We start from the raw sequence: 21,867 nt of genomic DNA on the forward strand, positions 1-21,867 counted from the left end.
GTTACTGTTCCCACAAAATGCTGTGTTAGCAAAGGTGAATACATTTAGCAGCAGAGTGACCCCTGACCCCCAGGTTCAATCAGCATTAACCCCTCCCTCTCTTGACCGGATTCACCCAGCCTGCAAATCCCATGGACAAAGCTGAGGAGACAGATGGCCTTCCACACACACGCGCACACACACACACACACAGTAACGGTTACACTACTCCGTAAACTAGATGCACAAACACCAATCTGTTTTTATCTAGCATCCTTGCCGGTGAACGTTTCAGGACTTTTATGAAGTCCTGAAACGTCTCAAAAGGAGAAATGTAACAGAAACGAGTCAGAAGAAAACATCAGTTTAATGAAAGCCAGTGTTTGTCCATTCCACACAGGAACAGAGAGTGAAAAGCCAGCGCCACGGCTGCACAGAGGAATGCTGGGTAGGTCTGTGCACTTGTTGCCCCCAGGAATACCCTCGGCCTCTTATATAAGCCCCCTTTCAGCAAGTGTCTACTCCCGCCTAGCCCCCAATTTACAGTCAGCCAGCCTCAGCCTCAGCTGGCTGAGAGTCCCAGCGAAATCTGCTTTGTCAGAGAGAAAAGAGAAGCTGTGAAAATGCTGCAATTATGGACTTATGTAATTGCAGAACAGCACTCTACAACTTGCTTTGCTGCTGACCATTATTACTGCTTGGACTGTTTGGGGATTTGTTGCTGAGTGGAAGACATAAGCCACATATTTCCTGTTGGACTTAGAAACTGTGTCCAGATTTAGCAGTAGCAAAAACCAAAACTGAAGAGATGCAATGTAAGCAATTAGAAGTACATCTTTGAAAAACTGAATATTAACCAAAAGTTGCTTTTATTTCGGCAATTCAAATCAAAAGAGAAACCCATATTGGTTTCTATGTTTTGATGATGGCTTACAGAAAATGAAAACACAAGATTCAGGTTCTCAAAGATAAAAACACAATCATGGAAAAAAAAGCAGGAGCAAAGTAAATTATAGAAAGTTGAATGGAAGGACAAAATTTCGTACAAAATTGTACATATTCAACAGAGAAGCAACTTTGATATGATTACAAACATTGACTGTGTGTAGAGAGAGTGCTTTAACATGCCCAGTCATATCCAGGCTAATGGCTACAACTGATTTGTGTTAAGCCACTCCTCAACCAACGATATCAGAAATGTCTTATAAGCACTAAGGTGAAAAGCTGACTGGACTGAGCGCATTTTTTGAACAACTGAATTTGGGTTTTAATTTTCCATCAGCAAAAATTGTCAAAGATGACAGAAACTAAATCTCTCTGTCGCTTGTACATATTTTCTGTATCCGTTTTTCCGTCCATTGAACTTTTCATCACTGTGTTTGGACACACAGCACTTTATAAATAGCCAGCTTCTTTAGCAATAACCCTTCAAGGCTGTTTATTGGACAAGTGGCCTGTCAAGTCACCAGTCCTCCCTGTGATTACAAAGCCCATAATATAATACATACTATTAAGCATGTATAATTATTAATGGCTATGGTAATATAAACATTTTCTGAGAAACTGAATTATGGGTTGTTATTAGCTTTCATTATTCAAAATAGATCATCATAATGAAGCTGTACAATTTTCACTTTTTAAATCAAAGTATTGAAATTTTTTTTACTGATGTTCTGATTTATGGAAACATTAATATGCTGCCAGCGCTTCTTCATTGATATTCTAAAATATTAATTTCAACATCATCTGGTGACTTTATCCATCTATGTGGCTGTTTGTGAAATTTATATGCAAATATCAGCAGTCTGTCTTTTAAAAGTCTGTAGGTTTGCAGTTTTACTTCACCTTATGGTTAATTAATGGACATCACGTGTTTCCTTTGTTTCAACTTAATATTTAAAGCAAAGGTGTTCAAAGTGGGGTTCAGGTTCCATTTGTGGCCCCTGCCCTGATTTTTTCCGGCCTACAAATCACAATTCAAGAAATTAAGAGAAAACTACAACTTTGATATGAAAATTTAATTACAAAAATGTTAGAGGTAACAAAGTTTTCTGGTTTTCTACTATTATCATGGTAAACAGGACTACATACTCATTGACTTATACTCTAACCTACACCCACATTTCCTTTTAGTGGCTGAATACAGCAAGTGTTTTCAAACAAAGACTGACCGAGGTTCTGTTTTTACTGCTAAGAATACACTAAGTATTTTTCCAGTTTTATTCAATCGAGCCCAGAATAATAAGCAAACCGGACGCCTTTCATTTAAGAAAAATATGGGAATACCATTTGAAGTTCCGTGCGGAAAAAAAAAGAAGCAGATTAATTTGTTAAATTAAAGTAGTTCCTAATTAATTGTAGGAATTACTACAATAAACTTGAAATTTCCAAAAATTTCAATTTTAAAAATTATATATTTTTTCACTTGCTAGTACTTTTGAGCTGATGATTTTAGCCCATATGATAAAATTAGGACACCCTGGATTTAAAGAAAAATAAACAGTTTTAGCTGTAAAATTGTTGAAAGCAAGACAAAGACAGGTGTGTTCTGTTCCTCAGCTGGACCAAACAGCTGTTTTATTTCACAATGACACATCGGACAGGTACTGTGAATATATATAGATATATGTGCATATATATCAAAAACACATCAGCAGACATGTGCTTGAAATAAAAACACCTTCCTTTTCACATAGAGCTCAAGTCATAAAAGACACAGTAAAAGTGACTAAAAACGCTACAAATGAACCAAAATACATTTCCCAGCACGTTTTCTATATTGCATACACATTTAATAGGGAGTGGAAATCTGAAATGTACCACCTTCAGAAGATATCTGTGGTGACTGACAGGAAGAAGTCATACGAGTTTCAAGGCCACCATGTGGACTTTAAATTCACCAAAACGGCGGAGCTTTATGATGAGTCGTTTCCAACACAGTCGTGAGTTATATCGGCGGACTCCAGCAGGCGCTGGGGAGCAGCAGCGAGAGCTCAGAGAAGAGCTGGTAAACGTCGAACATCAGGTCTCGGTTTGGTCATGCAAACACGCTACTACGACACTGCAAAAACGAAATTTTGGTCTCGTTTCTGGCGCAAACGCTTGAAATCAGACAGAGCTGACTTAGAAGTACGTTTTCACCAAGATGTAGGACATTTTCCTCCATGTTTTAATTGAAATTAAAAAAAAATCTACTAATGGAACTAGCACTTTTTTTTTAAAAATCAACATTAAGGAATTACTGACTTAAAAAGAGCTCCTATATTGTGCTGGAAATTTACTTGTAAGTTAGTTTTGTCTTATTTCAAGCATACTGACATATCTACACAAGAAACTAAACCAAAAATACTTGGTAAAACTTTGAGTTTTCGCAGTGGACGCCTTGGAAACGTGTTTTATATATATAGATAGATATGCTATATCTGTATATATAAAAACTCTCCAGCACGGATGCTGAAAACAGCACAAGAAAAGAACACAACAACCAGCACAAGAAGGTTTTCCAGTTCAGAGTGTGTCACCGCTCGGCATACAGTGCTCGTTTCTTCACTTTGAGGCATGGGCCGGTTTCAGTTTCAACGTTTTCAACAGAAAATGTTTGTTGTCAGCTGGCTGAAAGAAGCCTAATTTAAATCATAATTAACAAGATGTGCTAATCAGAAAGAAATGCTTTAATATTGTCACAATCATAATGGAAAAAAATTGTTGCCTTTTTTTGTTTGTTTGTTTTAAATAAAATTAAATAGATCGAGCTCTGCTGTTTCATTGCAATATTGTGAAACTGCAATATTTTTTGCTGTCTTACCGGCACATGCCTCTTCACAACAGACTCAAATTTCAAGCCAGTGTGGCTTAAAAATGTCCAAACCTACCACTGAAAGAAATCCTCACGCCTACTACAAAATGTTGTCGTAAACCACAGCAGATTCTTTAAAAGGCGAGGTGAGAGGTGTCTGCGTCAAGGCCAGAGGAAAGTCCAACGACAAGATCTTTATAAAAACCTCAAATCTGAAAATATATCACTAAAACATTTCTTTTTTTGTTTCATTCAAATAATAGGAAAAAAAATCCTTCTGTATCATTTAAACTAAATCTCATAAAACAGCATCTACAGAAAGATAAATCATTTCTAATAACTTAAATACTTAAATTATTATGAAATACAATACTATTCCACTTGCAGCCAAAAGGATAAGAAAATAGATTTGCTCAAAGCCCACGCAAAACAACAAGGACTCATTTTGCCAGAAGGTCCGTAGGCTCGTCTACACAACTCGTCCGTTTGTCCCCTCGGTTCTGCAGCGAGAAGCTTTGGCACAGAAGAAAAAAAACAAAAAAAAAAAAAAAACAACCGACACCATTAGGATAAGGTGACACATCACGACGAGGTGCTAAAAACGACGGACAGTCATGCAGGCGTCGCTCCAGTCCTGGAGGAGATGAGGTCCATGAAAAAGACGACAAGCGTCAGAACCGTGCTGCCGGAGCGAGAGATGATAAAACGAGAGGGATCAAATTCACCAAAATGTTGGCGAAGTGATCGAGGAAAAAAAGAATTACTTTTTAATCGGATCCAGAACGGGTCCGAGAGATTTCAGCTTCCAGGAAGTGACGGTGGTTCACCTGCTTCGCCTGTGCATTTCGTTTCACAGCGACGACTCCACCTCCTTGCGGACGGCGGCCTTTGCATCAGTCTGAGACGACACCTGGATGACGGGGGCCTGCTCCAGGGTCTCATTGACAACGTCCACAGCTGAGGACGCTGCTGTTGCTGCTGCGGCTTTGGAGTCAACGCCGCCCTTCTGTTTGTCTGCAGTCTCACAGCACAGCTTGGGGGCACACTGAGTCCGACAGGACAGCTCGCACAGAGAGTCCCGCGACTGGGAGCTGAAGGTGACGAACTCCGGCTGGATGGTGGTGGCGTGGATGCCCTCGTCGTGAAAGAAGTCCTTGATGCGTTTGGCCACCTCCATGTAGGACGTGGGGTCGCGGCACTTGATGTGTGCCGTGGCGATGATCCGGCTGCCGGCCAGCTGCCAGATGTGCAGGTCGTGGATAGCCAGCACGCCGTCCAGGCTCAGCAGGCGCTCGTTGAGCCGTTTGATGTTGACTTGCTTGGGCACGGTTTGGAGCAGGATGAGGGCCGACTCTTTGAGCAGCGGGTAGGTGGTGTAGAGCAGGATACCCACCATGATGAGGCACAGCGAGGGGTCCAGGTACAGCACCCAGCAGGGGCCCGCCATCTCCACTTTACCCGTCCGATTGATGGCCTGGAGGTCCTCGTCGCGGCTTTTGATGCAGGGGTTCACGCAGTTCTTGTCGGTGCACGGCTTCCACACGAACGTGAAAATGAGGGAGTTGACCACCACGATGACGGAACCCAGCGCGTCGCCCAGGACGTGCAGGAAGACGCCGCGCATGTTGAGCTGCGCCGACGAGTCGTGGTCGTCGTCAATCTGGGTGTTGCCGTTCATCTGCACCTCCGTGTTGTCTTTACTGCTGACATCTGGAGATAAAAGATCCGGGAGGTGAGTTCATGTCACTGCTGCATGACAACAGAGTGCTCAAATGGACTTTGACACAAATGTACAAGATTTAAATAGAAGCACGCACCGAGAAACTGGCTGCTTATCCCAATAAAGGTCTGCAGTATTAACGGTTGGAAAAAATTTCAATCATTTCCATTGTTAAAGTTTCAAGAAAAGCTTCAGCAGACAGGGCTGGCTGCTTGTAGATGTAGTCGTTTTCAATCCAAATGAAAATTCAAAGTGCGTGCTGCATTTAACAAATAAGAGATACCAGCAGAAGATGCAGGGCTACAACGGCTGACCGACTAACGGGTAAAATGGAGTAATATTCTGCACACTCAAGATACATTTGAGAAAAAACATTATAGCTGTAATAATAGTTAATTTTAAATAACATTAATTAAATCATAACATACCATTTGTTGTACATTTCAATAATACATACAGCAACACTAACAATTATTGTGTTTTTATAACCTCATGGTAGACCAAGCCTTCACAAAAAGTAACACAAAAAGTTAAACAATTTTTAAAAATAAGACTAATAATTAGTACAAGTGTTTTAACTTTTGCACATTTTTGCATTTTCTTATTCTAAACACTGGTGGGGTTTTTCTGGAGGGTCGTTGCAGCCCACTGGCCATTTGCATTATTGGTGCTGAAAACACAGGACAAAAGCATACCAAACAGTCTGGATGGATTAAGAGCAAGAACGAACTCCCAGCATGTTGTACCCCAAATACAACACTCCACACATAATTCACATTAAGCATATTTTAATTAGTACCTGCAGGCAGCCTAGGAGCACAAGCAGGAAGGAGCGGCACCTGAGGGACGGAGGCACCCCCACCCACCCCCCTTCCATCCCTGGGCACCGTCTGGTCATTCATCAACAGCTAATGGTGTGTCTGGGGCTGTCGACTCCACGGCTACACTGATGTATGACCCAGTAACAGCAATCAGTGCACAGAGAAGGGGATATAGCAGCCATTTATTGAAACTGGCACGGCTGAACGGCATGGAGGGGAAAATGGTCTTCTGTATATGAGATTAACCCCTCAGTGAGCGAATAAATGAAGCGGTCTGAAGGACGTGGGGACCAACCGCGGATCTGCCGTTTTACTCCAAACATCCACTTACAGAAGTGAAGAGCCTTTTGTGCCAGCTTGTAGTAACGCAACACAAATACACGACCCTCAGCATCACATAGAGAACTCACTTTATGGGAAACCGTGCCAACACGACGCCGCTCAATTTAATCCCTTTCAAAGATTTCTCCTGAATGAGCCATATCGTTTATTTCAGGGTTTCGAACAGTTGAAGCGAGTTAAATCTGAGGCTTTACTCGCTTATATCAGTGATTGTGGCCACAGCAATGACTCAATAAATGTGTGATAACAGCCACACATGCCTGAACACAGCGGCTGTCAAGGAAACAGTAGATTAGTCACTGCTGCAATTGTTAAGACAATGCAAAGATGTGCTTTTAGGTAACCTGGGATGCTAGAAGTTGATTTAAAGCTCAGTAGAGTCACAATATGAGACGGTTTATAACCAATCATGAAAGATTTCCGCATCAATCCCACCTCAGCGTACATCACCCCATAGTGTTCTACATTTTTGCTTATCTGTTTTTCTAGATATGAATGCGCTTCCCAATACAAAACCAGCAGATTCAAAAGAAAGTTGAAGTGAATATTTTTGTTAACTTTTTAAAGAATAATATCAAATTGAGGATTAAAACTGGCAAGTTTGTTGTTTTATCTGCTAGATTATATCTCTGTGGTTAACTAGACCATGTTACTATGGATAACCTCTTTTAAGTCTTAGGCTCCTGGTCAGTTTGTACCTACAATTAAAAGAAATAACATACTACCTCCCATTTCTTGCCCTCAACCATCTGATGGTTACTTTTATTTTTGATGATATTATTACAGAAATGCTCAAATCTCATCAAAATGGGTACAAAATGTTCCCAAAGCTGGTAGTTATTGACCAAAGATCTGAATGTGTGGCAAAACATCTAGTTTTTTTAAGATAAAGAGTTGGAAAACTACAAAACAGAAAGGTTGAATCCCCAAATCAGGAAAGCTCTGACTTGTATTTAATAAAGACTGATCTGATTGACTTCTAATTTGGAGTGTTGTAAGTTGCATTTAGCTGCAGCACATTTCAAAAGGTTTGACCCAAACTTTAAATACTCACCAGTTTTTGACCTGCCATCACTCGGACTGTTGTGACTCGCCACCAGATTGTTGGTCTCCTCCACCGCTAACCCATCCCCAGCGTTCTTGAGCTTTTTGGTTTTCCCCTTTTTTCCCTTGTCCCCATGAGAGTTGCCCCCGTGGGAGTGTCCTCCCCCGGCGTGCCCGTGGAACAGTAAGAGCCCCAGCACGTTGACAAGGAGCCCCGCGGCGCCGACCCAGACCACCACCATTGGAGAGTCGATCTCTTGGGGTTCGGTGAAGCGCTCGATGGCTTCCAGGACGATGGTGAAGCACAGCGCCGTGAGAAAGATAGCGTTGACCAGAGCCCCCATCACCTCCGCTCGGATCCATCCGAATGTGTTTTTCTTGGTCGAGTGGGTTCTTTCGGCAAACCGCACCGCGACCAGAGCCACAACCAGCGCCAAAACGTCCGACAGCATATGGAAGGAGTCCGAGAGCATCGAGAGGGACGAGGTAATGCGGCTGACCACCACCTCGACGACGAAGAAGCCGAAAGTCAGTGCGAGCATACATAGCAACCGGGCACGGTTGGGTCCGCAGGCCATTTTCGCTTCCTGGTGATCCTCGTCGATTCAAGTTCACAGAGAGATAAGGCTTCACGGTGTCCTCCGGGTGAAGCTACATCCAAAGAACGGAAATCATGGGAGTTACTGGCTTCTAGGAACCGTGTGAAAACTCGGCGGACGTCACCAGCATATCCCTGACTCCTCTGCCGACGAGCTCTGCTTTGCAGACGGTTGAAACTTTGCACCCGAGCCGGTAAACTTTCCACACGAACCACGGCACCACGAGGACCCGCCTATAAGGGCTCCTATTGGACGATTAATCAAAAGAATGAACATGATTGGTCAGATTTTGCAACTGACGTTAGGAGGAAGTACAAATAAAACGAACAACGGAGGTTGCTAGGAACGCTTCATCTTTACTGTAATCTCGCGATGCCATTCTTGAATAATTTCCGAAATGAGTAGTATCGATATACGTCATTTGGGCTTTCTAATCAGATGAGACGTTACACTCATTTTAAAAACAAAAAACGTTTGAATGACATATTGAAAGTTATTGTTGTGTACTGCTAATTAAATTAAATATTTTCTATTATAAATTGTTAAATATTATGTATTTTGATAAATCTACATTTTGTAATGAAATGATTCTGGCCACAATTACCTTGTATTCTCTACTATAGCAGAAAGTAGCGAGATTATTATTACGCTTGTTATAAGTACACGAGTGTCATATTTATTCAAATACCAAAATAATACTTTTCTTAAGTGCTTAAACAGTATTTTATAAGCCTAATAAGTTTTTTTCTATTATCATTGAAATTTTTATATATGAAGGGTCAGGGGTGACAAAATTAACTCTATATTTATTTGCTAGTTAAGTTTATGCATCCATTTGACTGTTATGGCAATTTCATGTTGATACAAATAAAAGGCAAGGCTTTAAGCAAAATTATTCATTTTACATTAAGAAATTCAGCAGTGAGATGTCTTTGGACACAAATCTATTTTGAATAAAAACTTACCTCCAGCAGTAAAGAAAAAGTCCCTCTTTAGTTTCATTACCAAACAATAGATGTAATAAATATGTACTGTAACATATGTAGGGTTCCCAATGAGTCCTAAAAATTTATGGAGTTTTCCATATCAATTTATTTTGACATTGTCACTATACTAAATGCTTCAATTCTCAAACAATTAAAGAATATAAAGGCCATCTAATAATCTAATCATTCTGCTCATGACTCAGAGTGTTAATAGCTATCTCCTTTTTAATCACATCCAACAATCTAAACCATCCAAGTATTGATTGTTGGATGCAAACAGTTTCTGCTCCATTGCCTGTGATCACATTTTTCACAGGAAACTGATGACCTCTTGTGGGAACCATCAAGTGTTGATTAACGAGCACCTTTTTGAATTGTAACGCAAATGGCTTCTTACTAGAGAGCTGTTAAATACTTTTGTCTGTTTGCAATGATCAATGACACGTTTTATTCACAAAGGAATCAGTTTTTAATATTTACAGTATAATCAGTAAGGCTCACATAAATAAAGCAAAATTATACGAAGCGCATTAAAAAACGCAATAGCTGCCTATCATTTTAAAACCACTCGCACAGAGTGTATAATAAAACTTTAAATACTATATATATATATATATATGAATTATTAAATTTACATCCAGTGTTGAGAATTTTCAGTCTTGAATTGGACCGTTTCTTTCTTCTGTTCAACGGATGCCGAGGATCTGCCTGCTTTTGAACTGACAGATTTTCTCCACTTCACTCAGTTTTTGGGCGCGCAGGTTAGCGGTTTGCAGCCGCCGCAGCATTAAGTCCTGGTATGGACCGGCAGGCTGCTGGTTCTCTTTGCTTTCACCTGCAAAGTGGACTTTCTTCTTGCCGGGGGACAGATCCTCCGGATCTAGAGCAAAACAGCAAAGAGGCCAGTGACCAACACAGAAAAATCAGATTAAATTTTTAATAACAAGGTCATTTGAGGTTGTAACTGATGAGCTAAAACCCTAATGTGAGGTAATTAAAACACCATTTTTGTATAAAAACTTTATTTACATGATATAAATACGTTCAGTGATTAAAATAAAAAAATAAAAAAATAAACCAGAGCTGTTTTCAGTTCAGGGCTTGGTTTCGCAAGTGGTAACATCTTTGCTGGATTCCCATACCTAAGTCTTTGCCATAAGCCAGGGTCTGGTCCTTCTGCTGCAGCCGACTGTAATTCTTCAGTAAACTCTCTGCTCTGAATCACAGATCAGACCAAAAGACAATGTTTCAATTAGCTGAAAAGATTCCAAGCACAATAGTAATGCAGTACGGCTAAAATGATTTTAGATTATTCCAAGTGTTACCGTGCAAGCTTCTCAGTAGATAGTCGCTCACGTATGCACAGTTCCTGCTCCCTTTCTGCCATCAAAAACAAAACTCGTTTTAATTTCCCCAACAATAATTTGTTTATCTTGCACATATTTCTTCTAGACGCATTGCTGTCAGCCAGGAACTGTGGAAAGGAAAGTAGGTCAAGCTTCGATTGCAACACTTTTACAAAAGGCAGCATGAACCAACCTGTAGCCATCAACACAACATGCCAGCTGTGTTTCACAGTGTAGCCCAACTAAACCTCAACAACCACACAGTTTAATACAGAGACTCTAAAACTTCCTGAAACAAAAATATTCAATAACTTAGAAACAAAATACGATGTTCTCCAGAATGCCTTCACTGAATGCTATGGCATCTGCAAGTTCTTGCAGTAATAGCAGTTAATTGTTCAGAAACTCAGGACTGGTTGGTGAACAAACTCAAATGCTCCCAGATTTTTGCTAAATAATTTTATTTGCTATAATTCTTTTTATTATTTTATATTTTGCTAAAAGTTATCAAACATTCATCTCTTTCATGCACAAGCAGTTTCTCATGGAAATGGGTTTGGTTTTCTCTTAGTTTAAACTCTGCAAGTTGTGTGATTTGAGCTGCTGTTTCACTTCCAAAACAACTTATTTTCCATGTCCAGATTTCTGGATTGAATTCATTTCTTTCGGTTTGCTTTTGCCGCAGGGTTTCGACATATTTCTTTTCTAAATTCCACACAATCTCAGCAGAAAATCTTTGTAAATCTCTGCACATTCTATCATATAAAAAGCTGGGAAATGTTAGAACAGTTGTCTTCATTTATTTTCTGTTTATTTCAGAAATCATGACATAGTGCACAACTGAAGTTAGTTTCTGTTTTCAGTAAGATTCAAAAGGATCGTTTTATGTCATCAAATAAACTAGAGTCAGCAGTATGTTAACACTTCCTGCCGAAGCAGGACTACATCCTAAACTATGCATTTTCTTAAACTAATCTCGTGGTCTTTGAATAGCAAAGAGAACTTTTCGATGTTTTGTTTGGGATCTACACCAAGAACAGTCGTCTGATTTCCAGGTTTACTTTGAAACTCATTTAAAGTTGTATTACTGTCACAAAAGCTATGAATCCTTAGTATAATTAAATGTGATCTGTGGCTTCACAGTGACTTAAAAACCAACATTATGTTGGTTAAAGTCTTACCCTTAGGGCATTATGTGGTAAATCAAACATAAAAGATGCCCATTGAGGTTTGAATGTTTTAGAAAACAAAACAAAAGACAGTCTGCAAACAAACATCTTTCCAGATTCCATTTCTCTTTTCAATACTCAAGATCTGAAAACCACAAGAAAAAAACAAAATTTCTCCAGACTGTAAGAACATCGTTCAATCTAGTTCGTCAAGGGCTAAACTGAGGTTTTCAGATTTTAAGCCACCTTTCTATCAAAACTCCGAAGGTTTCTGGATATACTTGCACAGCACTCCATCAGATATGGAATATTCCGTTTGTGCCTCCCCACTTACTCTCCAGCCTCTCCTCCCGGTCCTTCAGCGCCTGCTCTCTGTCCCGCAGCGCCTGCTCTCGGAGTTTGAGCTCGGCCACAGAGACGGCTATCGCTTCAGTCGGCTTCTGAGCGGCGCAGTCCGATCCTGCAGACTTCCTGTGGGCCCGCGCCTGCACCTTTCGCTGCTCCTCAGCAACGCTGTCGCTCAACAAACTGCTCTGGAGGATGGACTCCACAGACGGCCTCAGGTAGTCCTGCCGACGGAGAGGACGACATCGTGCATCCTTCCAGGCGCAAACGCAGGTTCAGTTCAGGGAAAAATAAGTTAATATTTCAAACCTTTAAGTTGAGCATTCTGCCGAGCAGGGCGTTGAGCTCTTCGGAGTACCGGAAGGGGATTCTCCTGAATTTCCCCTCTCTGATCTTCTCTGCCAACTCCTTCTGGTTGTATGCTGTGAACGGAGGCCTGAACAGGAAAACAATCAGCTTGATGTGCTGTAAAACTGTTTGGGAAATCTGTTACGCCAAACTGTGTGTAGAATAACTTACGATAATGCACAAAGTTCATACAGCAAACATCCCAGAGACCAGATATCTGACTTCTCGTTGTAGGACATCCTGTTTATTTGCTCCTGAAAGAAAGTGACTGAATTACAACATGACCGGTTTTGGTTTTAAAGATAAAAGCTGATTTAAAAAAAAAAACAAACATAAGATAAAAGAGGAGCACTTTCAGATTCTGTTACTTTGCAACCAAAAACTGATGCATTTTACTGGGAGTTATTCACTTGGATCTGACAATTAATTTGAAAAATAGATACATTTATGTAAAAAAAAAAAAAAGTGACTATGGAAGCTTAAAAGGTACCGTAAACGTAACAATAAATTACTTTTAAGTCTAAGATGCAACCGATCACAACTCACTGGAGACATGTAGTACGGCGTCCCAACAAAAGTCTTTGCAAAGCTCGTGTCGTGGTTCAGAATCCTCGCCAGACCGAAGTCCCCGAGCTTGACGTTCTGCTTGATGTCGAGGAAGATGTTGGCTGGTTTCAGGTCCCGATGAAGAACCGTGGCCCTGCCATCGCTCCGGCTGTGGCACTCTTTCAAGGCTAAGGTGAGCTGCGCCATGACACGCAGAATGAACTGCTCCTCCAAATAACGCCTGCAGTGCAAACAAATTTGTAACTCTGTAAATGTATAAACGAAGAGAAGAGAAGCAAACATCGCCACAGAAACGACCTTTCTTTGATGCACCGGCTGATGAGGCTGGCCAGATCCCCGCCTTCGCAGTACTCCATGACGATGTACAGCGTGGTGTTGGTGCGGTCGATGATGCGGTCGTAGTACCGCACGATGTTGGGGTGCTTGAGCTCCCTGAGGAGATTGACCTCTGACACCAGCATCTGCTTCTCACTCTCTGCCATGGTGCCATAATCCAGCTCCTTCCACACCAGGATCTGCACAACACAAGAGCATTAATTACCCAGAAGGATGGAGACGAAAATTTAAAAACTTAATAAATAAAAATATCAACAGCCAGGAAGACATAGCTGAAGAAGAAAAGTGGGAGATCAGCCTCTGAAGAGACTCAAGATAAAAAGACAGACAATGCCGAAATGCAAGTAAAACTATATATTAGGGCTGAAACGATTCCTCGAATGATTCGAGTACCTCGATTACTAAAATTCCTCGAGGAAAATTTACCTGCCTCGAAGCTTCGTTAATTTATGTTTTATTAGTTAGCGCACCGTGTTCCGGCCGGGACTCAATTTGCGTTGCGCGGAGCTCTCACTTCCGCCTCTGAGTTGTTGACAAAAGCTAAGTCTCAGCGGCATAAAGTCCAATCTTCAAGATTGGCCCATGGGGATTTTATTGATTGATGATAATGCCCGACTTTTTATCGTTTTTGGGGAACCAATAAGCATCCTTAAAATGACTGGGGAATGCCTGGAGTACGGCAGCATTTCTCCTCCGGGGCTGCTGGTTGAAAGCGAACGGCGGGAAGAGCGCTGAGGTGAGCGGATAGCCTGAACAGGGCGGGCGGCTGAGTAGCTGATGCTTACCGTGTAAATGTAGCTTTACCGACGAACCGCACAATAGATTTCATATCCCGGTCTGAAGAAACGGGTGGCGGAGCGCATCGTACATGGCTGGTAGATGAGTTTCTGAGTGTGACCAGTGAAGGTGTCGTAAATATCCCGTATTGCTTCCCCCCGTGTTCATCCCCCGGTCTAACGGTTCGTCAGTCCGCTGGTCTATTTCCTCCCCTCCACCCCATCTTACGTTCTTCATTCGCCCTCTCCTCCCACTCCAGGCGGCATTTCCCGTATTTTCAAACCCAAAGCGTGACAGGTTAGGTGGCAAGGTGAGTTTAATTAATCTATTAAACTCACCTTGATGAATACATAAACTAAAAGCTGGATTGTAGACATTTTTTATAAGCATATTTGTGAGCCTGCCTCTTTGTTATTAAATTCAATATAATTTCAGATTTTTCCATAACTTTTCTTCTGGTTAACTTAGAAAGTGAGCTATTATTGTTACAGGTTAGTTTTCTAAACTACAAAAAAGCAACTGTTAGGGATGCTCAAATATGAAAAATTGGACTGATATTGATATCTGATAGTAACACCGGTATTATGCCAGATTTACCAATATTTCATTTTAATTTTTTTTATCCGATTACTCGATTAATCGTAAGAATAATCGATAGATTACTCGATTACTAAAATATTCGTTTACAACAGCCCTACTATATATATAGCACCTTTTAAGGTAAAAACCACAAACACTTCAAGAACTGATATAACTCAATATTTCAGATTATTTTAGCAGCAGTAGGCATAATAATCGACTGTTTTAAATAAAACTACTGGATCGTGTTACACATTGAAATTTTTGTGTAAATACTGACACCGTGGTATTTTACTAAAGGTTATATCATGTGACATTTTTTTCTCCTCTTTGTATTTTTCAAAGGGTTATTTTAAAACCTAACCAGCATAAGCAGTCATATGGACATTGTTGTGGGTTACCAGACAGACACTTTAAACCACTTATAATAAATATCAATACACAACATCTAAACAGAATTTGAGATATTTTACACTTCAAGTTACTCATAATCACCTTTTATCAATTTGAGGCTTTTTTCACTTTAGCGTTCGTCAATAAATCTAACCTATTGTCTTCGAAGACAGACAATAGGTTCTATAGTTTCATTTTAAGATCGTAAATGTATTTTAACCCCATTTAACGTATCATGAAGACGTTTTGTATTTCTTTATCACTGTTTTAGCTCACCAACTTCTCATATTGGTAGATTTCAGCTCCGAACAAGGGTCCATTTGGCAAATTAAATCATTTTAAATATTTTTTTGTTTCTATGAAAGGTCCAATTTTGTCTTCTGAAGGTCTGAAAGAGCCCTCAGTGTAAACTCACACATGATAACTAGCTACTAATGATTTAATTGTGGTTTTCGTAGTTCTAAATGTGCGTATCTGTGACACATACTGACCTTCCCGTCACTATTTCTTCTTATTTTCTGGCATCGTCCATAAGAACCGGAGCCTATAGTGTACAACACTTCGTAGTCCTCCACGCGGGACGGCATTTTGGTTGTGTTTGCCGAAACTAACGTTATAAATTACCTGATTTAACGTTAGCGTCAACGCTGGAATGGATTCTGCCGTGGCTTAACGTTTATTTAAATCAACCACAACAACAAAAAAATGCTAACAAAAATCAAAACAACAAAATGCCTTTGTTTTTTGTCTTTAAATAAGACAAAATATTACGCTTCCCTTTTTTGTGGCGATATCAGTCGTTTCTATGCGTGAATGGTACAGGTCTCAAAACAGGAAATACTCTCAGTAAATTTAAACTGGTGCCGAAATGCTAGCTTTTTATTGGCTAAATCGCTACTCTTGGTTGGCTCTGATTGGTCGATGTGAAGCAACAACCATGTGGTTGCTAAGCGTCTAAGAACCGCGAGAGGAGAGCGGGTTGATGTTAATCCCATCTATTGCCCACACGGTGGCGCCAAAACACACGGAAAAAGTCCGTCTAAGCTTCTGTGTTTTGATACTGTTTAGCAATTAGCGAAATAAATAATATTCTACAAAATTTTATATTAAGTTCCAAATGTATTATTGTTATTATTAATAGTGGTTGTAGCAAAGTGAACTTTTTATTCTTCTCATTATTAAAAAAAAATATGTCTTCAAATAAAGTAAAAAAAAAACAAAAAAAAAACATGGTCATATAATTTAGGTTTAGTATATTTCTCATTGGAATATACTAAACCTAAGTTGTTCTTGTGCTTGTGTTAATTTAAATGATACCACTACTTTTAGATTGGGTAATGTGCTTTTCACTAATTTATTTCAAAATATCTGTACATCCTAACAGTTCACCTATATCCGTTTCATACCTAAAGAATTACCACTTGGGAAAAATAAAATTCAGTGACCTCTCACTCTGCACCCACAGTATCTTGCTGATACTGCTAACTGCTGTGCTTCTCTTCTTTTCACAGTAACTCAATACCGACACTGAAATATTGGCTGAATAAATGTTATTTAATCGCCAACGATGCAACTATAAAACTCATCTGACCAAAGATCATCATTTGTTTTTGGTCTAGCCAGCCATTCTGATTTTTCCACGTTGTTCATTCTCACTTCATCAGTCAGTAGCAACATCAAACTGAGGTTTAAAACGATGTTGAGCCATAGCTGATGTGAAATGCCAATGAATAATTTTGAACATTTAAAATCGAGATAAATGTGGAGGTGTCCTAATTTCTTCTTCCATTCTGCTTCTTCTTAGTTAAATTACTTTAATATTTCATGATTACTAAAATAGATCATAAATATGCCTTTGTCCAAATGGTGTAAAAAAATGCAGAAGTTATCACTTTGTGAACTAAGAGTTTCTTACTGCTGTACATAAAGTTATTGATATTAGAGAAAGACACTATAACTTTTGATGTGCTTGAAGTAAACAATGAAATTGACCAGGTTTTTTTGTATTCTTTATATTTTTCTTATCCTATTTTGTGTAAAGGTTTTGTTAAAGCTATGACTACATGTCTTAGCAGCAGTAGGAATGATTATTTCTTATTTGTTGCGAGGAAAACTACAACATTACAGTTGTAGTTTTCAAGATTTCAAAGGATTCAAGGATTTTTATTCTCATGCCATTTCACAATTGCTTGCTTGTGGTACAAAATCTGAACTCAGGTCCCAGATCAAGAAGTCTAATATGAAAAACAATTAATAAAGACAATTTAAGACATGAACTTAAACTCAAGAACACCAGAAATGTATGCTTGGCTGTGATCGTTTTGCATTTTTTTCATGCATCGTTCCCTCAGGTTACAAAATGACAAGCTCTTCTCTAAACGTGGTTTCTTATTTTCATTCACAGATAAATCGCACTTTGCACCTAGACGCCCTCGGCTCTTATTTGTGATTATCAGACACAAAAGAAGGGCAAAGCATCATTAATTCATCAGACGAGTCGGTTAAATCCTCCAGGTGAGAGATGGTTTCTCTAAACATGCGACACCGCCCTGGGATAAATGGAGTCTCTGGGATTTCTGCTCGCTGACAGTCCTCTCAGTGGGGCAGCCTCGGTAACAGCTCAGATTATCCTCTCAGTCCTCTCCGCCTTGCTGGCCACCACACACCGATTGAGCTCCCGAGCCGGTCTGTTTGTCTGCCTCTGCAAAGGTCAGTCCTCCAAAGAGCTGGAAGAGCTTGGACATCGGCCAGGAACAGTTGTAGGAGGGGGAGAGAGTGGAAAACTGACAGCTACAAAACAACAGAGACAGTCGAGGGCCCCTGGCGGCTCTGACGTCGGCTGCCCTCGTGAAAGGGCACGAGTGGAAGCGTGGAGGCAGGGAGGACGGACAGCTCCAACCCACAGTAACCTCCTCACCTCTGGTGAGGTGACAGCAAGGTTGTAATCAGGGTCATGTGAGGATTTCACTTCCTGTGTGATCCCTGGTTCCCTGTTTCTGGGTGGAGTTACAATCAGAGAGCTTTTTCAAGACAGCAAATTTAATTGTGGTGTAAATGATTTGAAACAATTTATCTGTAGCCAAGATGCTCTTGAAGACCGTGAAACTGGAATAAGCAGGTGATGAATAATCCTCCTGGATTAGAGGCATTTTTTTTTTCATCAAATCCATGATGTTTCTGTTGATAATTAATACAATTTGACTGTATTAATTATATATGAAGTGGTATCGTTTTGGTTTGTTTCCAAATTTGTGACCTGAGTGCAGTTACTCCCCCAAAGCTTCCGCAAATTAAATAAAATCGGTGTCAAATGTTTGTGCAACAGAAAATTTCATTTCTCATTTTGTTTTATAATTTCAAAAATATGAATAAATATTTCCAGAGGTCACCAAAGGTCAACCAGCTACCCCACATTTACAAACTCAAACAAAATGTGGTGTCAGTCAACTGTGGTACCTTTGTGCTGATTGTTGCCGCTGTATTTTTAAGATTAAAACAATTATAATTTCCAGAAATCACCAGCAATCAACCTCTAACCCCCTTAAAACAAATCAAGTAAAAGTGATATAAATAATTTGTATTATGTTTGTGTTGGTTTGTGCAAATAAAATGTTTGTAGAACAGTTGACTAATACCAAATTTGCTACAACAGTTCATTCTGAAAAAAGCTTAAAACAGACAGACTAAAGTCTCCTTATCCAAGAATGATTTTTTGCAAAACCCTCTAATGAGCACGTTTTGCATAATCCATAAAGCTGCCCTAACCTGCTCAACAAAGGATAATAGGTCACCCTTAAAGTATGCAGTCAAGATAACAAATAAGCGACTGCATTAGCGAAAACCTTTAGACCAGAGTTTTTTCTCTTACAACCCCTGGCAAAAAGTATGGAATCACCAGTCTTGGATGAGCAGTCATTCAGACATTTCATGCTGTAAAACAAACTCGGATCAAAAACATGATACAATATTAAGGTCATTCCAAAGTGCAACTTGTTGGCTTTCAGGAACACTCAAAGAAATGAAGAGAAAACATTGTGGAAGTCAATGAATGATACTTTTATTGACCAAACACAGGGAAATAAATATGGAATCACTCAATTCTGAGGAAAAAAGTATGGAATCACTCAAATTGGAGGTAGAAAAAAGGACACACCCAGTCTATTTCCTTTCCCTAAATGGACACCTGCCCCAGATTAGATGTGCCCGTTAGTGTGCAGTTCAAAACACCTGCAGTCATGACACCTTGGAGGGCTGCTGGACGAAGTGGAGTGGCGAGAACCATGACTCCAACAAGAGAAATGTCCCTTGAAACAAAAGAGAGGATTGTGAAACTTCTTGAAGAAGGTAACCCTTCACGCATGGTTGCTAAAGATGTGGGCTGTTCACAGTCAGCTGTATCCAAGATATGGTCCAAACACAAACAGCATGGAATGGTTGTTAAAGCCAAGCGTACTGGTAGACCAAGAAAGACATTAAAGCGTCAAGACAAACAACTAAAGGTCATTTGTCTTGAAAACCAAAAAAGTACAACTAAACAGATGAAGCATAAATGGGAGGAAGCTGGAGTCAATGTATGTGACCGAACCGTAAGAAATCGCCTAAAGGAGGTGGGATTTCAATACAGGAAAGCTAAATGAAAACCAGCATTGACACCTAACCATAAAAGAACAAGATTCCGATGGGCTAAGGAGAGGCAATCATGGACTGTGGATGACTGGATGAAAGTTGTCTTCAGTGATGAGTCAAGAATCTGCAATGGACAAGGTGATGATGCTGGAACTTTTGTTTGGTGCCGTTCCAGTGAGATTTATGAAGAGGCCTGCCTGAAGAAAACAACCAAATTTCCACAGTCCTTGATGATATGGGGCTGCATGTCAGGCAAAGGCACTGGGGAGATGACTGTGGTTAATTCTTCTATCAATGCACAAGTTTACATTGACATTTTGGACAGTTTTCTCATCCCTTCAATTGAACAGATGTTTGGAGATGATGAAATGATTTTCCAAGATGACAATGCATCGTGCCATAGGGCAAAAACAGTGAAGGCATTCCTTGAAGAAAGACACATTCAGTCGATGTCATGGCCTGCAAATAGTCCAGATCTCAACCCAATAGAAAACCTGTGGTGGAGATTGAAAAAAATGTTCCACAAGAAGGCTCCAACCTGCAAAGCTGATCTGGCAACTGCTATCAAAGAGAGTAGGCACCAAATACTGTTTGTCCCTCATCAAGTCCATGCCTCAGAGACTAAAAGCTGTTATAAAAGCCAAAGATGGTGCAACTAAATACTAGTGATGTATTTTGAATGGTCTTTTGTTTATGTGTTTTTCATGATTCCATACTTTTTTCCTCAGAATTGAGTGATTCCATATTTATTTCCCTGTGTTTGGTCAATAAAAGTATCATTCACTCACTTCCACAATGTTTTCTCTTCATTTCTTTGAGTGTTCCTGAAAGCCAACAAGTTGCACTTTGGAATGACCTTAATATTGTGTCATGTTTTTGATCCGAGTTTGTTTTACAGCATGAAATGTCTGAATGACTGCTCATCCAACACTGGTGATTCCATACTTTTTGCCAGGGGTTGTAATTAGCAAAAACAATAATAATAATAATAATGATCATTGTACTCATAAACGTACGAAGTGAAAGAATTAAATCTGCCAGTTTTGGAATAGGGCTGTAGAACGATAAAATGTGTAAAACGTAAAGCTCTGAATACTTCTCACATACCCAGGATTATTACATCCTGCAACATCAGTGGAAGTCACATTAAACTGGTCAATGCCGTAAAAATGATACTTTTAATTGCAAACCAGAAATAGGTGTGTGTGAGACACGTTCATGGAGTTTTACAAGAGAGGGTGACTCCTTAATGCCTGCGGCTGCCGCAGTGACATTCAGGCTGGCCCCGGTTTTTTTCCACAGCTGGATGTTTTACTGCTCGCTGACTCAGGGAGCGTTGTCCTCTCTGAAGCGTTCGTGATGGCCGAGGCATTAAAGCGTGACATTGAGGACCTCGGGGAGCAGCTCCCATGAAATAGTTCAGCGCAGGTGTCCGGGCATCAAAGCAGGTGTGTCTGCAGCGGACATTAAAAAGCCAGTCTTGAAATTTATTTGTCTGTGCCATGTGGGTGACCTTGGTTATCCATGTGTGGAGAACTCCTCCTCCTCCTCTTCTTGTTCTTCCTCCTCCATAAGCAGACCATGTGGAAGAGCAGCCACCCTGCCTTGCCTCCTGACTGTTTTGGTAAACCTCGGTGCATATTTAATCCTATTTTCCAGCTCACTTCCTGCTGTTCAGCCTCAGTTCTCATTTGCTGCCCAAAAGCGTTTGGCTTTTCTGCAGGCCTGACCTTGTGCTGTCACTCAAATTGATTCAAGGTTCAAATGATCTTCTTCATAAACTGCCAACTAAGAGTTTTAAGAAGTCAGATACTGAAAAAAATGAGTTAATATGATGCAAAATGAAAACACTAACAGTAACTAACAGTTCTACTAATGCACTGAGTGCAAGCAGACATCCCGCCAAGTCCCTGCTTGAGGTAACGCCTGAAATAGGAGCTATGTAACAAAACCCAGACACTTTAAACAGCTTAAACTGACAGGATGGTTAAATAACAGGAACACGACTGAGCAAGAGCAAGCTCTGCTTATGCTGAGATCAGTCAAAACCAGTTCTCTGAAAACTTCATGCCTCACATTACATAAAAGGACACC

The 21,867-nt window shown here is 40.2% G+C and overlaps 2 protein-coding genes across 2 annotated transcripts; both read right to left on the minus strand.

Moving 5' to 3' along the window:
• Window positions 1-2,525: 2,525 nt before the first annotated feature.
• slc30a1a (solute carrier family 30 member 1a) lies at window positions 2,526-9,016 on the minus strand. Its single transcript, XM_014999008.2, has 2 exons — window positions 7,713-9,016; window positions 2,526-5,485 (listed from the first exon to the last, which is right to left on the minus strand). The coding sequence occupies exons 1-2, from the start codon at window positions 8,278-8,280 to the stop codon at window positions 4,626-4,628; spliced, it is 1,428 nt and encodes a 475-aa protein (XP_014854494.2). The 5' UTR covers window positions 8,281-9,016; the 3' UTR covers window positions 2,526-4,625.
• Window positions 9,017-9,732: 716 nt separating this feature from the next.
• Window positions 9,733-16,002, minus strand: nek2 (NIMA-related kinase 2). The gene is made up of 9 exons (XM_014999006.2): window positions 15,639-16,002; window positions 13,360-13,577; window positions 13,042-13,282; window positions 12,667-12,749; window positions 12,457-12,583; window positions 12,137-12,371; window positions 10,613-10,667; window positions 10,430-10,503; window positions 9,733-10,167 (listed from the first exon to the last, which is right to left on the minus strand). The coding sequence occupies exons 1-9, from the start codon at window positions 15,732-15,734 to the stop codon at window positions 9,974-9,976; spliced, it is 1,323 nt and encodes a 440-aa protein (XP_014854492.2). The 5' UTR covers window positions 15,735-16,002; the 3' UTR covers window positions 9,733-9,973.
• Between the last annotated feature and the right edge of the window lie 5,865 nt (window positions 16,003-21,867).

The sequence above is a fragment of the Poecilia mexicana genome, unplaced genomic scaffold (genome assembly GCF_051168715.1).
Source record: "Poecilia mexicana isolate PSO_F unplaced genomic scaffold, ASM5116871v1 scaffold_21, whole genome shotgun sequence".
Lineage (NCBI taxonomy): Eukaryota > Metazoa > Chordata > Actinopteri > Cyprinodontiformes > Poeciliidae > Poecilia > Poecilia mexicana.